Genomic DNA, 14,343 nt, shown 5'->3' with positions numbered 1-14,343 from the left:
TCTCTCTCTGTCTCTGTCTCTCTCTCTCTCTGCCCCCCTCTCTCTGTATCTCTGTCTCTCTCTGTCTCTGTCTCTCTCTGTCTTTCTCTGTCTCACTCTCTCTCTGTCTCTCTCTCTCTCTCTCTCTGTCTCTGTCTCTCTCTGTATCTCTGTCTCTCTCTGTCTCACTCTCTGTCTTTCTCTCTCTGTGTCTCTGTCTCTCTCTCTCTCTGTGTGTCTCTCTCTTTCTGTGTCTCTCTCTCTGTGTCTCTCTCTCTCTCTCTGTGTCTTTCTCTCTCTCTGTATCTCTCTCTCTCTCTGTATCTCTGTCTCTCTCTGTCTCTGTCTCTGTCTTTCTCTCTCTCTGTCTCTCTGTCTCTGTCTCTCTCTCTCTCTGTCTCTCTGTCTCTCTCTCTCTGTATCTCTGTCTCTCTCTGTCTCTCTCTGTCTTTCTCTCTGTCTCTCTCTCTGTCTCTCTGTATCTGTCTCTGTCTCTCTCCCTCCCTCTCTCCCTCCCCTCCCTCCCTCCCCCCTCTCTCTCTTTTCGGCCTGCAGGAAACCTGCCTCCAGACACCTGCCTGCTTTGTGGTTTAGAAGCCCCGTCGGAGCACTGTGCGGCTTGCAATCAGAGTTTGTGCCCTAACTGCGATTGGCTGTTTCATAAGCATCCTTCCCGGACACATCACCATCGGGTACCGATGAAGAACCCGGCCGGGCCTGGCAGAGTCCCCCACCGCCCCCAACCCCAGGTAGCCTCTTGTGTGCAAGTCTCCAAGCCAGACCTCGCGACGCGACGCCTTGCGGGCTCTGACACTCCCCCGCAAAACGGGGGAAATGGTTTCCGGCTTCTGACTTCAGGGTACAAAGCAAAACGCCCCTCCGTTTATTTTCCCCCTCGTGAAATTATTTCTCCCCCGTCCCAAAAAGGTGCATCTAGGATATAGGTAGTCCTTGACTTTTAACGACCACAATGGGGCCCAAATTGTGAGCGAGTTGCGAGCGATTTCATGACTCCTTTTTGCCGCAAATTGCTGCGGTCATTAAGCGAATCATGCGGCCGTTAAGCAAATCCCATTGACTTAGCTGGTGGAAAGCCGGCAGGGAAGGTTGCAAATGACGATCACGCTGCGACCGTCGGTTGCCCGGCGCCTGAATTTTGATCACGTGATCGTGCGGACACTACGTGACGGACATAATAAGTGGCTTATTCCAGGGCCGTTGTAACTTTGGTCATTAAACGAATGGTTGTAAGTCAAGGCCCCATCTGCACGCACCAGATCATCATCATCTTTCAGCGACCTCGTAATCCCTTGCGCAGTGGAGTCGGGGCTACTGAATCGAGCTGAGTGTTTACTGGCCGGATGCCCTTCCTGTCGCCAATACGGAGTCCCGTCCCCCCCGCCCCAACTATATATATTCTCATGGTGCCCAGAGAGAGAAACCTGTACGCGCCAGATGGTTTATCCAAATTATGGAATTGATTAATGTATTCGTTAGTCATTCAATTGTGATTGATTCAGTTTTGGGTTCCCGTCTCTTTACAGCCTCTCTAGCATCCCCTCGGAAACGACTTCCTTGCGGGCCCCCAGCCTCCCCGCACTCTCATCCTCCCACATCACCCCCAGTCAGCGCCCTCCCTGGCGCTGCGCAGCGTGCCAGAAGAACAACGACGCCTCCTGCATCCTCTGCATAAATTGCGACCGGCCCCGGGGGTGCAAGACCCCCCAGAACCTTGGCCTGGACGACGAGCTAACCAGCCAAGGCCAGCTGGCCAGAGGACGCTGGTCCTGCCAAACCTGCACCTTTGAGAACGAGTCGGCCACCGTCCTGTGCGCCGTGTGCGAGAGGCCGCGCCTGGCTGGGAGACCAGGCACCGGCGACGCCAAACCCTGATCGCCTGGGGGGAGGAAACCGGACTTCAGCAGGAAGATGTGAGTACGGGGGCTTCCAAGAGGAACCGCTTTCTAATGCAGGGCTAGAATTCACTGTCACCCAGTGGTTGGCCCAAAGTCACCCAGTTAGCTTTCCTGCCTAAGGCGGGACTAGAACTCACCGTCTCCTGGGGATTGGCGCAAAGTCACCCAGATAGCTTTCATGCCTAAGGCAGAACTAGAACTCACCATCTCCTGGGGATTGGCCCAAAGACACCCAGATAGCTTTCCTGCCTAAGGTGGGACTAGAACTCACCGTCTCCTGGGGATTGGCCGAAAGTCACCCAGATAGCTTTCCTGCCTAAGGTGGGACTAGAACTTACTGTCTCCTGGGATTGGCCGAAAGTCACCCAGATAGCTTTCCTGCCTAAGGCGGGACTAGAACTCACCGTCTCCTGGGATTGGCCCAAAGACACCCAGATAGCTTTCCTGCCTAAGGCGGGACTAGAACTCACCGTCTCCTGGGGATTGGCCGAAAGTCACCCAGATAGCTTTCCTGCCTAAGGCGGGACTAGAACTCACCGTCTCCTGGGGATTGGTGCAAAGTCACCCAGATAGCTTTCATGCCTAAGGCAGAACTAGAACTCACCGTCTCCTGGGGATTGGCCCAAAGACACCCAGATAGCTTTCCTGCCTAAGGCGGGACTAGAACTCACCATCTCCTGGGATTGGCCGAAAGTCACCCAGATAGCTTTCCTGCCTAAGGCGGGACTAGAACTCACCGCCTCCTGGGATTGGGCGCAAAGTCACCCAGATAGCTTTCATGCCTAAGGCAGAACTAGAACTCACCGTCTCCTGGGGATTGGCCCAAAGACACCCAGATAGCTTTCCTGCCTAAGGCGGGACTAGAACTCACCATCTCCTGGGGATTGGCCGAAAGTCACCCAGATAGCTTTCCTGCCTAAGGCGGGACTAGAACTCACCGTCTCCTGGGGATTGGCGCAAAGTCACCCAGATAGCTTTCATGCCTAAGGCGGGACTAGAACTCACCGTCTCCTGGGATTGGCCCAAAGACACCCAGATAGCTTTCCTGCCTAAGGCGGGACTAGAACTCACCGTCTCCTGGGATTGGCCGAAAGTCACCCAGATAGCTTTCCTGCCTAAGGCGGGACTAGAACTCACCATCTCCTGGGATTGGCCGAAAGTCACCCAGATAGCTTTCCTGCCTAAGGCGGGACTAGAACTCACCGTCTCCTGGGGATTGGCGCAAAGTCACCCAGATAGCTTTCATGCCTAAGGCAGAACTAGAACTCACCGTCTCCTGGAGATTGGCCCAAAGACACCCAGATAGCTTTCCTGCCTAAGGCGGGACTAGAACTCACCGTCTCCTGGGATTGGCCGAAAGTCACCCAGATAGCTTTCATGCCTAAGGCGGGACTAGAACTCACTGTCTCCTGGGGATTGGTACAAAGTCACCCAATTAGCTTTCATGCCTAAGGCGGGACTAGAACTCACCGTCTCCCAGTCATTGGGCCAAAGTCGCCCAGTGGGCTTTCCTGCCTGCAATCAGGCATCGAGACCAAACATGTTTAAGATCAGACATCAAGATAAATACCAAAACTGGCACGACTAAGATCGGAGATTGAGGCTGGGCGTGATTTATGAGGTCTTTTCTTTGTCGTGTCCGATCTTCGCCGTGCCTCGGCTCAATGTCAGATTCTCACGGGAAATGTGGGAATTGTAGTTCCGCTTGTGTGCGCCCATTTGTGTGTGCATGCGCGCGCTTTCTTTTGGCGTCTGATCCCGAACGCCTGGTTTTAGCCATCACAGAATTTAACTTACCAATGCCCATTTTTTGATGTCAGATTTTACCTGTCCCCCAATCTCGGTGTCCGATCTTCGCCCTGCCCGATAAGTTACCCCCCCGGCGCTAATCTTGAGCCCGGAACTCCCCCCACCCACCCGCCACCTCTCTCTTTCCGCAGGCCCCCAGCTGGCAGTGTGACCACTGCACTTTCCGCAACAGCGTCGGCCGACGGATCTGTGAGATGTGCAACTGCACCAGCCTGCACGGCGATACCCAGGCCCCCCTCGCCCGGGAAGAGAAGGAAGAGGTGGGCAGGGTGAAGAGAGGGGTGGTGGAAGCCCCCGGGGAGCCCCAGGGCCTCTGGAGAGCCCCGTCCGCCTCGCCCGAGGACGCGGAGCATCAGAGGCAGGAGAAGCTTCGGGACGACGGGCAGAAGATGGTGGATATGATCAGGGTGAGTTCTCCCCCACACACCCCTGCAAACCCACTGCCCCTCCTCTTCAAATTGAATGCCGGCTGTCGTGGGAATTGTAGTCCCCACACATTTCCGGGGTGGTGGTGGCTATCTTTTGGGGTCCCAAGGACCTTCGGATAGGAAGCCATACCAGGCTGCACGGACAGAGGTCTCTATTCACGACCACACGAAGTGTTAATACGGCTTTATGATGCCTTGGAAAAAGCCACACGTGGAATACCGCGTCCAGTTTTCGGCCTCCCCGGTGTTAAAAAAGAGAAGTTATAAGACTCTGGAAGGAGTGCAGAGAAGAGCGACGAAGACGATTAGGGGGCTGGACGCTAAAACGCGTACAAAGAACGGTTGCAGGAAATGGGTCTGTCTAGTTTAATGGAAAAAACAGGATTGGGGTAGCATGATAGCAGTGCTCCAGTATCTCAGGGGCTGCCACAGGAAGTCAGGCTATAGATGGATGGAAAAATAGAAAGAGAGACAGACAGACGATAGGAAGATTGGATAGATAGATGAGGGAGGGAGGGAGAAATGATAAGTAGATTTGGTGGAGGGAGAGAGGGAGAGAGAGAAAGGCATACGTACGTATCTATTTTCTTAAATATATTAAATATTTTCTTTATTTTCATGTATGTATCTATATATATATATATAAAGGCAAAAGACGACCCATGCATCGTCAAAGTGTCCAGAACCGTAAAGCCTACAAACTTGAAATTGGGCACATATGTTCCTCTCGGTGTTTGGTGCTCCCTAAGAAAGGATTTCTCGAAATGACCATCAAAGCATTTAGAGTATTTCTTATATTATTATTATTATTATTATTATTATTATTATTATTATTATTATTATTATTATTATTATTATTATTATTAACACACTGATGCAAAGGAGTCCTGCTCCCCCACCTGAAAAGAAATCTCTTCCAAATGCAAAACACAAGCGGAGGACTTTAAGTTTAAGTTTCACAGCACTGAGCAGCTTTAGTACAGAACAGTTGAGCTAAGCCACGCCCAGGCTCCTTGCTGTCTCCATGCTCACACAGCAAATACTCTTTCAGTTTCCAAACAGCCCTTAACTCTCACACACTGACAGGACGCTAGCCAGATGAATTCAGATCGATGCTGGTAGTTAGAGGCAGAATTTTTTCCCATTGTTTTCCTCCCCAAAAAACTAAGCGCAACCATATAGTTTCATAGCGAAGCACGGGTATCGAGCTAGTTGGATATATAGTTATAGGTATAATGTAGATACAATTATGCGTATACATATTATAGATAGACACCTAGCTATGCGTGCCTTGGTGTTTGTGCGTGTATGTTTATCCTGCCTTTTAAAATTTAATATCTCCAGTTAGCTAATATACACAATACTCTCCACCAATTTTCCCCACAACAACAATAACGCTGTGAGGTGGGTTGGCCTGAGAGCAAAGGATTGGCCGGAGACACCCAGCCAATGGCAGGAGGAACCACCCATTAGCCGCGGTTGTCTCCTCGGGGAGGGGGGGTTATGAAACGGTCCTAAGTAGAGGACTACCTGAAACTCATTGTCCTTCCAGCCAATATAGTTGCTAGAATCCTCTCACCTTGGCCCTGGCTCTGTCACCTTGGCCCCACAGGAGGCGGAAACCGTGGGCGTAGCCCCCGAAATGGTGGAGGCCGCCTTGTGCTACTCGGGAGCCGAGCTGCCCCTGGCCTGGCTGAAGTCGGAGCTGCCCTGCGTCCTGGAAGGCATGGCGGAACTGGCTACTCAGCGAGGCGAAAAGGAGCCTGATGGTGGCCTGGGTGCCATAACCCTCCAGGAAGTCCAAACCGCCTGGGTGGCCAGCCGGGGCGACGTAGATGACGCCATCAGCCGTTGCCTCAGTGCCCGTCGGAGCAAGGTGAGCTTGCACAAAATGCATGGGAAAATAAGTGTTTTTCAACCTTGGCGACTTTAAGATGGGCGGATTTCAACTCCCAGAATCCCCCAGCAGGCGCAACAGTTCCCCATTTCATTGCCAAGCTGTAAAGTCTGAGCTGAAGTTTCCCCAAAGTTTCCCCGACATGCCAAACAGAGTGAGACTCGAAACGAGGCTTGCAAAAATAGCGGCTTTTTTTAAAAATTCTTTGGCCGAAGCGAAAAGGTCTGCGTGAATACAATGTCCAAAACATGCGGGCAAAATGCATGTAAGGAATAGCCAAAAAGTGCCAGAGTAGCTCAGAGTATTATATACATTTTACGCTGATAAAAACAAAGTTTATCCAATCAACAAAAAAAGGAAAGTTATTAAACATGGACAATGTCTTGCCCGTGCTCTGCCCTTCTTTTTCCATGGAGCGTTGTTTGTCCGTGCTCAGTCCATACTTTATTATTTTACACAGTACCCCTTGTCCTTGTGGGTTCGTGCTCCTGGATAGCTCCTTCCCACCCCCTCACCCCCATCTGTGGAGCAGGATGTTCATGGGAATCGTCTCCAAGGATGTGTCTAGCTCTGAAGCAAATTGCAGAGGCAAGAAACCAGATAGAAAAAGATACAATTCTCTTACAGAACGAATTCCGAACAAATGATTCCCATCCTCGCCAAATTGTACAAGTAACTTCTTTAACAGATGCGAAGAGCAGAGGTTAGATTGATTCATGTCAATAGGTCCTTTCAAAGCCATCTAGCTAGCCCATCTTTAACTCAGTTATTAATTTAGCTTGTCATGGGTTATTTTTTTCCTACTTTGCTGAAGTCAAGATATATTACATCTGCCGCCTTCCCACCGTCTACTAAGAAAGCTTCCCTATGAAAAAAAAAATGCGACAAAGGTAATCCAGCCATACAGGTAGATCTCGACGTGGTATCATTAAGAGTCATGGCTTACGTTTAACGTACTCCTCGACTTACAGGCATTCATTTAGTGACCGTTTTGAAATTACAACAGCACAGAAAAAAGTGACGTAAGATCACTTTTCACACTTAACGACCAGTGCAGCGTTCCTATGGTCACACATGATCAGAATTCAGGGGACTGTAAGTGACGTATGTCAGAGTTGGCTTCATACAGGGTGGTGCCTCTAATGAATCCTCTGGAGTTTCTTGAAGTTTGGCTCGAGAATCGTGATTTAATTAGGGCGATGGCCGGAATCCTGACAGAGCGTTTCTCAAACTCTGTGCGTGCTCTCACCAAACCAGTCCTTACCCCCGGTTGAATCGCACCCCTGCATAGGACCAACTTAAGAGCTGCAGTGATTCGCTTAACAACTACAGCAAGGAAAATCATTACATGGGGGAAACTCACTTAACAGCTGTCTCACTTAGCAACAAGAAAAGCTGAGCTGAACTGTGGTCGTTAATTCGAGGACTACCCGTGATTCCTCATATCCAGGCCCAATTCTGGTCAAACCCTTGGTGGCTGGGGGAATTCCAGGAGTTGAAGTCCATCCTTCTTCGGCCTGACAAGGTTGCCTAAAGATATGTCAGGTTTATTTCTTGAAAGGGGACGCTAACAAGGTTAGATCCCGGTTAGGGCTCGGTTTTGGGAAGGTGACGCCAGGCATGGTTTGCTCCACAGGTGAGAGAGTTGAAGTCCCTGGGCTTTGAAGAGCGGGGCCCTGCCTTACAGGCCCTGTACGAGAACAACGGCGACTTATGGCGGGCCCTGGTGCAGCTGCAGCGGGCCCGCCTGGCGCCTTTCCACCAGAGGCTCTGGGAGAGCGAAGACCCTCCGGTGAACTTCCAGAGCGCCGACCGACAGGTAAGCAGGAGAGGAAGGGAAGGGAACCCCGGGCCGGAGATCCAGCGGGAGGCACCCCTGGTCCTTTTTCCGTCTCGTTCTTCGCCAGGCGCTGCTGCGTCGTCTCCTGGCCTCGCTGTCTCTGCCCAGCTGGGGCCGGGCCGAGCTGGTGGTCTCATTGATGCTGGAGCAGCCGGACGAAGGCTGGGAGCTGTCGGACATCGTGGAGGCTGTCAAGGCCTCCCCAAACCGCGACTTCATCAAACGCTTGCTCAGCTGGGAGTGCGCCGTCTGCAGCCTGGCCTTGCCGCGGAACAAGGTACCGACGTGCAACTTTCGTCCATGCTGGGGCTTGGTTGACTGCGTCCGACCCGTCATTCAGTTTGGGTCACCACAATGTAAAACAATATGTTGAAAGTCTTTTAGGAAGAGTGCAGAGAAGAGCAACAAAGATGATTAGGGGAATGGAGGCTAAAACATATGAAGAACGGTTGCAGGAACCGGGCATGGCTAGTCTAGGGAAGAGAAGGACCAGGGGAGACAGGATAGCGGTCTTCCAATATTTGAGGGGCTGCCACAGAGAAGAGGGAGGGGGTCAAGCTATTTTCCAAAGCACCTGAGGGCAGGATGAGAAGCAATGGGTAGAGACTAATCAAGGAGAGAAGCAATTTAGAACTAAGAAATTTCCTGATGGTTAGAATAATTAGATCAATGGAATAACTTGCCCCCAGAAGTTGTGAATGCTCCAATACTGGAAGGTTTTAAGAAGAGATTGGACAACCTTTTGTCTGAAATGGTATTAGGGTTTCTTGCCTGACCAAGGGGTTGGACTAGATCAGGAGTCACCAACCTTTTGGACCTCAGGGACCACCAAACTCATAATTTTAAATCCCAAGGACCACTAACCAGTTCTGTGGGCGTGGCCTAATTTATGGGTGTAGCTTGGTGGTCATGTGACTGGCTGGGCATGGGTTGTATGTAAATATTATATAAATATAGATTTCTTTTATAAGAAAGAGCAACTTTTACCCCAAATCAGAAAAAGCAGGCAGGCAGATTGAGTTGCTTACAGAATTACAGATTCACTCAGAAATCTATCTATCCGCCATCGGCTAGTTCAGTCTGTCACACAAAATTTGCTTGCAAGCAAACTCACAACACACCATATATGTAAATATTGGATCTTTTATTTAAAAAGAGCAACTTTTACCCAAAATCAGGCAAAGCAGGCAGGTAAGATTGAGTTGCTCACAGAATCATTCAGTGATCTATCTATCCGCCATCAGCTAGCTCAGTCTCTCAAATTTGTTTGCAGTGAGTCTGCGCAGAATAATAGAACCCTCAGTCCTAAGCGAGGGTTGGCTGTGCTTAAAAGCAGAGCCGAGGATCTAAAGACTAGCTAAGAAAGCAAGAAATCCAGCCATATCCTGCTTCCTAGCTAATCTAAATCTCCCGGCACAGCAGAACAAGATGATGGTCGGAAAAAGGAAAAATAGCAACTTAGCAGGCAAGTTTGCCTGGTGACGAGTGAGTGGGCGGGGAGGGATTCCGTGGGCCATGCGGGTTTCCGCAGGCCAATTTCTGCGCAGCCTGGATTAATTGCTTTGGGGGGAGTGCTCTGGGGGTGAGATTTCTCTTCGGCCCACCAAAATTTTCTCACGGCCGACCAGTGGGCCGCCGCGGCCCACCGGTTGGCGACCGCTGGACTAGAAGACCTCCAAGGTCCCTTCCAACTCTGTTAACCTGTCAGTCCTTCTCTCTTCAGATGCAGTCACTAACGTCGTGCGAGTGTACAATTTGTCCGGAGTGTTTTGCTTTGCACTTCACCATTGCCGTAAAGGAGAAACACATCACGGATTTAGTGTGTCCAGCTTGCTCCGAGCCGGAGATCAGCGATGAAACTGAACTTCTAAATTATTTCTCTACTCTTGATATCCAGGTGATGCTTCTCCTATCCCATTTCTCCCCTCATTTCTCTGATTTTGTACCAGTGTATTTTTATTTTATTTTTTTAAAAGAGTTTATTTATATATATTTTTTAACATCCATAAGTGCTTTATGAACCGCGTATTATCTGTTGCAATTTGCTTACAAAGTAATATATAATATAACAATATATTAAACAGACGACATACCAAATAGAATTTTTCCGATTTCTAATTTCTACTTCTGTTGACAAACTATTTATAAAATAAGTCCCCATGTTTGAAAATATTCTGTATCTTCTTTATCTTTTTTTCTTTAATGTCAACCTATCCATTTCTGCACAATCTAGTTTTTTTTTTTAAATTACATCTTCTATGGGCTTGTCCATGCATATACAATTGTTGCTCCCATCAAGACAGGTAATATTAAATATATATTCCCTTTATCATATTTTTGTGGTACTATGCCTAACAGAAATATTTCTGGCTTATAATCTATGCGTTGCTTTAACATTTTTTCTAACCGTGTATGTATTTTCGCTTTTGGACATGTCCACCACATATGATGATATGTGCCCAATGTCTGATTATATTTACATTTGGCAGACATGTTTTAAAACATCTTTGCCAGTCTTGCTGATGGCAAATACCACCTATAAAACATTTTATACAATTTTTCCTTAGATTTAGTTGCCATTGTCAATTTATAATTTCTATCCCAAAGTTTTTGCTGCTTGTCTAGTTCTATAGTATATCCCAAAAATTTTTTGTCCATGTTATCATTGTTTCTTTCACCTGTTCATCTTCCATTTTTAGGCTTAATAAAAGCTACAGTATTTATTTTATTTATTTAACTTTTCATCTGTGGCTAATAATACTCTAGTTTTGAGTGTTCAAATTTAAAGTAATCTTATCTATTTTATAATATATGAAAATAGCACCAGAAGAGGGAAGGAAAAGGGAGGAGGAAGAAGTGTAGGATAAAGGGAACAAAAAAATGAGAAGCATTAACTTCCTTTTGGGCGTAGTAGAATAAGCGAATAACATAGAGTAAGTATCAGCTTTCAGTTCAGAACTGGTTTCCAAGTGGAAATGAAACTAGACAGAAGTTCCTGCCTTGCAGTTATTTATTTTATTTATTTAAACAAATCGATAGAACCACCCAGCTTAAACCTAGCTGACCAGTTAACAAGGCTTAAAATTTTTTAAAATATCATAAAAATATCATTAAAACAAGCCATTAAAACTATCCAATTTGCCATTCTGTGCCAACTCCATCCCTTTCTCCATCCATGGAGGAAATTGGCACATCCAAAGTTATCTCTGTTGTCTGCACACAGGTGGCCCTCGACTTATGACTACAAAATTGCTAAGTGTGACATTTATTAAGGGAGTTTTGCCCCACTTTACGACCTTTCCTGCCACCGTTGCTAAGGGAATAGCTGCAGTTGTTAAGTGAGTCGCATGGTTATTAAGTGAATCCGGCTTGCCCCATTGACACTGTTTGTCAGAAGGTCGCAAAAATGGGACTGTCATAAATATGAGTCAGTTGCCGAGCGTCTGAGTTTTGGCTATGTGACTGTGGGGGATGCTACAACGGTTGTAAGTGTGAAAAGAGGTCATAAGTCACTTTTTTCAGTGCTGTTGTTAACGGTCACTAAACGAGTTGTTGTAAATAGAGGATGAGCTGTATAGCAAAGTTACAAAAATGTCTTTCGAGGCCCTCATGCATCAAACCCACAAAAAAGTCTTTCTGGGGTCTTTTTTTAGTTTAGTTTATTGTCATTGCACCTCCAGGGGTGGGATTCTACCAGTTTGCACCTATTCGCTAGAACCGGTTATTAACATTCTAAGCAGTTTGGAGAACCAGATATTAGAAGAAATTACTGGCCTAATCCTGTAAGGAAGGCAGGAAGGAAACATTCTGGTGTTGCTTACAGAAACTGCCTCTCCGTTAACCCTTTTTACATTCTTGGCAGGACTAGACTTCCTATCTCAGGAACTTCTCTGGAGTTTTTTTTCCCCCTCCTTTGCTGGTATTTTGCTTGGGTGGAGTGACCATTCAAAGTTACAATGGCGCCGAAAAAAGTGACTTATGACCATTTTTCACACTTACGACTGTTGCAACATCCCCACAGTCATGAGATGCGTGCTTGAATGTGAGTGATATTGAGCTGGCCACGCCCAGCCAATAACATGACCACCAAGCCACGCCCACCCAGTCACACGCCCACCTACTAAGCCACGCCCACAGAACCGGTTGTTACAAAATTTGAATCCCACGCCTGTGTACCTCAGATGACCAAATTAAATGCCATCTTCAGTATACATTATATTATAACTATACATATAAAAACACAAACACACACCCTTTGCATTCTGTACAGCTGAATTCACATTGATATAATTGATATAATTCATATTGTACGATACAGTAGAATTCAATAGAGTTACTGCTTTGGTTGAGAGATGTCCGGTTGATCCTTTGCAAACTTTTTGGGGGTACAGATCCCCTCAATTTTTTTAACATTGGATTTCTCCACAGTTGCGCAGTTGTTTGGATCAAGAGACTTATGACCTGTTCCACAAGAAGCTGACCGAACATGTACTAATGCAGGACCCCAAATTTCAGTGGTGCACCCATGTGAGTAGCCCCTCGGTTTGATTTTGTTTCTTTTTTTAATGTATTATTTTATTTATACATTTTTCTTTAACATACATAAGTGCTTAGTAAACAGCGTACTGTCTGAGTCCATTTCCTTAAATAATAATAATAATAATAATAATAATAATAATAATAATAATAATAATAATAATAATATTTACTTGTACCTAATGATACCATTTCCCTGAAAATACGACCTACCCTGAAAGTAAGTCCTAGCTTGATTTTTTTACATGTGTGCCCAATATAAGCCCTACCCTCCAAAATAAGCCCTAATTAAGATCCCGCCCACTCCAGGTACACAGGTAAAAATAAAGGTCAGGTGGGGATGGGGAAGTGGACCTCCAGGGAACAGATGGCCACCTTTCCTAGGGTCTTCCCGGTGGGGATCAGGTGGCTGTATTATCCATGAGGCCACTAGGGATGACGGGAGTGGTAGTATCATGCATCAGTAGGCTTCCTGGCTGGGGAACATGGGTGTCCGAGACTGGTCTGATCACCTAAGAAGACTGTAGAAATAATAGGTTTCCTGCATTGCCTTTTTTTAAATTTGATTGGTTTCTACAGAAATTTTGATCCAGAATTTTGGATTATTGTTATCGGTCCAGTGCTTAAGGAGCCAGGCTAGAAGCCAGGAGACTGGGAGTTCTAGTTCTGCCTTAAACATGAAAGCAGGCTGGGTGACTTTGGACCAATCACCATAGTTGTAATCCACCCTAGGCATGAAAGCTGGCAGGGTAATTTTGGGCCAATCACCAGGAAACTGGGAGTTCTAGTCCTCCCTTAGTTTCGATAGCCAGATGGGTGACTTTGGGCCAGTCACTAGGAGATGGGGAGTTCTAGTCCATCCTAGGCACGAAAGCTGGCAGGGTAATTTTGGGCCAATTGCTAAGAGACTGGGAGTTCTAGTTCTGCCTTAAGTACGATGGCCAGATGGGTGACTTTGGGCCAGTCACTAGGAGATGGGGAGTTCTAGTCCATGTTACTCATGAAAGCTGGCTGGCTAACTTTGGGACAATCGCCAGGAGACTGGGAACTCTAGTGCCGCCTTAGGCACGATACCAGATGGGTGACTTTGGGCCAGTCCCCCCTCCACAGCCCAAACCACCTTGCAGGGTCGTTGTTGCAGGGAAAATAGAACAGTTGAGTAATTAGATAGGTTCAACAGCTCCTTATAAAATAATCAAGACGGGGTAGAAATCAATAAATAGTGAACATCCATTCATCCCCAAGCGGACTAGGAGCTGGTTGCTTTAAAAAGACAAGTCAAAATGTCCAGGTCATCATCGGAATAAGATGTAAGGACTCCATCGGATTTAATTTCTTTTTTTATTTAAGGACAGTCTCTGCATCCACTTCCCAGAGTCAAGAAAGATCTGATCCCAGCCCGGGCTAAAAAGGATTTTTTTTCTCTCTCTCTCCTTGTCCTTAGTGCTCTTTCGGTTTCATTTACGAATCGGAGCAGCTGGAAGCGAAATGCCCGCAATGCCGGAAATGTTTCTGCGTCCAGTGCAAACGCCAGGTTGGTAAGCCTTTGGTGTGGAAATATTTGTCGAAGACAGTACAGCCTGCCTGAGCAGGGGGTTGGACTAGAAGACCTCCAAGGTCCCTTCCAACTCTGTTATTCTACCCTATATTTAAATTCAGTAGCTGGAACTCTGAAGGGTTGCACCGTAAGTCAGTTCACAACAGTTACTGAAATGTATTTGAATTTAGTAAGCTAGAAAAAGGTGGAATAGATAGCACCACCCACTAGATGGACTCGCAACTGGCTGGCAAACCCTACTCAACGAGTAGTCCTTAATGGGTCTAAGTCTACATGGAGGAAAGTAAGCAATGAGGTGCCACAAGGTTCTGTCTTAGGCTCAGGACTCTTCAATATCTTAACGACTTAGATGAGGGAATAGGAGGGGAACTTACCAAATT

The 14,343-nt window shown here is 47.2% G+C and overlaps 1 protein-coding gene across 1 annotated transcript in view; it reads left to right on the top strand.

The window, feature by feature from the left end:
- RNF31 (ring finger protein 31) overlaps window positions 1–14,343 on the top strand; it is a 34,648-nt gene that overhangs the window by 9,996 nt on the left and 10,309 nt on the right. Inside the window, 11 exon segments of the mRNA XM_087916772.1 lie at window positions 535–689; window positions 692–738; window positions 1,533–1,867; window positions 1,870–1,910; window positions 3,836–4,111; window positions 5,745–6,008; window positions 7,666–7,848; window positions 7,937–8,146; window positions 9,593–9,766; window positions 12,298–12,396; window positions 13,850–13,939. Of these exon segments, the coding sequence (XP_087772898.1) occupies window positions 535–689; window positions 692–738; window positions 1,533–1,867; window positions 1,870–1,910; window positions 3,836–4,111; window positions 5,745–6,008; window positions 7,666–7,848; window positions 7,937–8,146; window positions 9,593–9,766; window positions 12,298–12,396; window positions 13,850–13,939 (1,874 nt within the window).

This window comes from Pseudonaja textilis, chromosome Z (assembly GCF_049901715.1).
Source record: "Pseudonaja textilis isolate UNSWEBS1 chromosome Z, rPseTex1.2, whole genome shotgun sequence".
NCBI lineage: Eukaryota > Metazoa > Chordata > Lepidosauria > Squamata > Elapidae > Pseudonaja > Pseudonaja textilis.
Note: the sequence above shows the minus strand (reverse complement) of the source record. Positions and strands in the feature narration are given on the sequence as shown.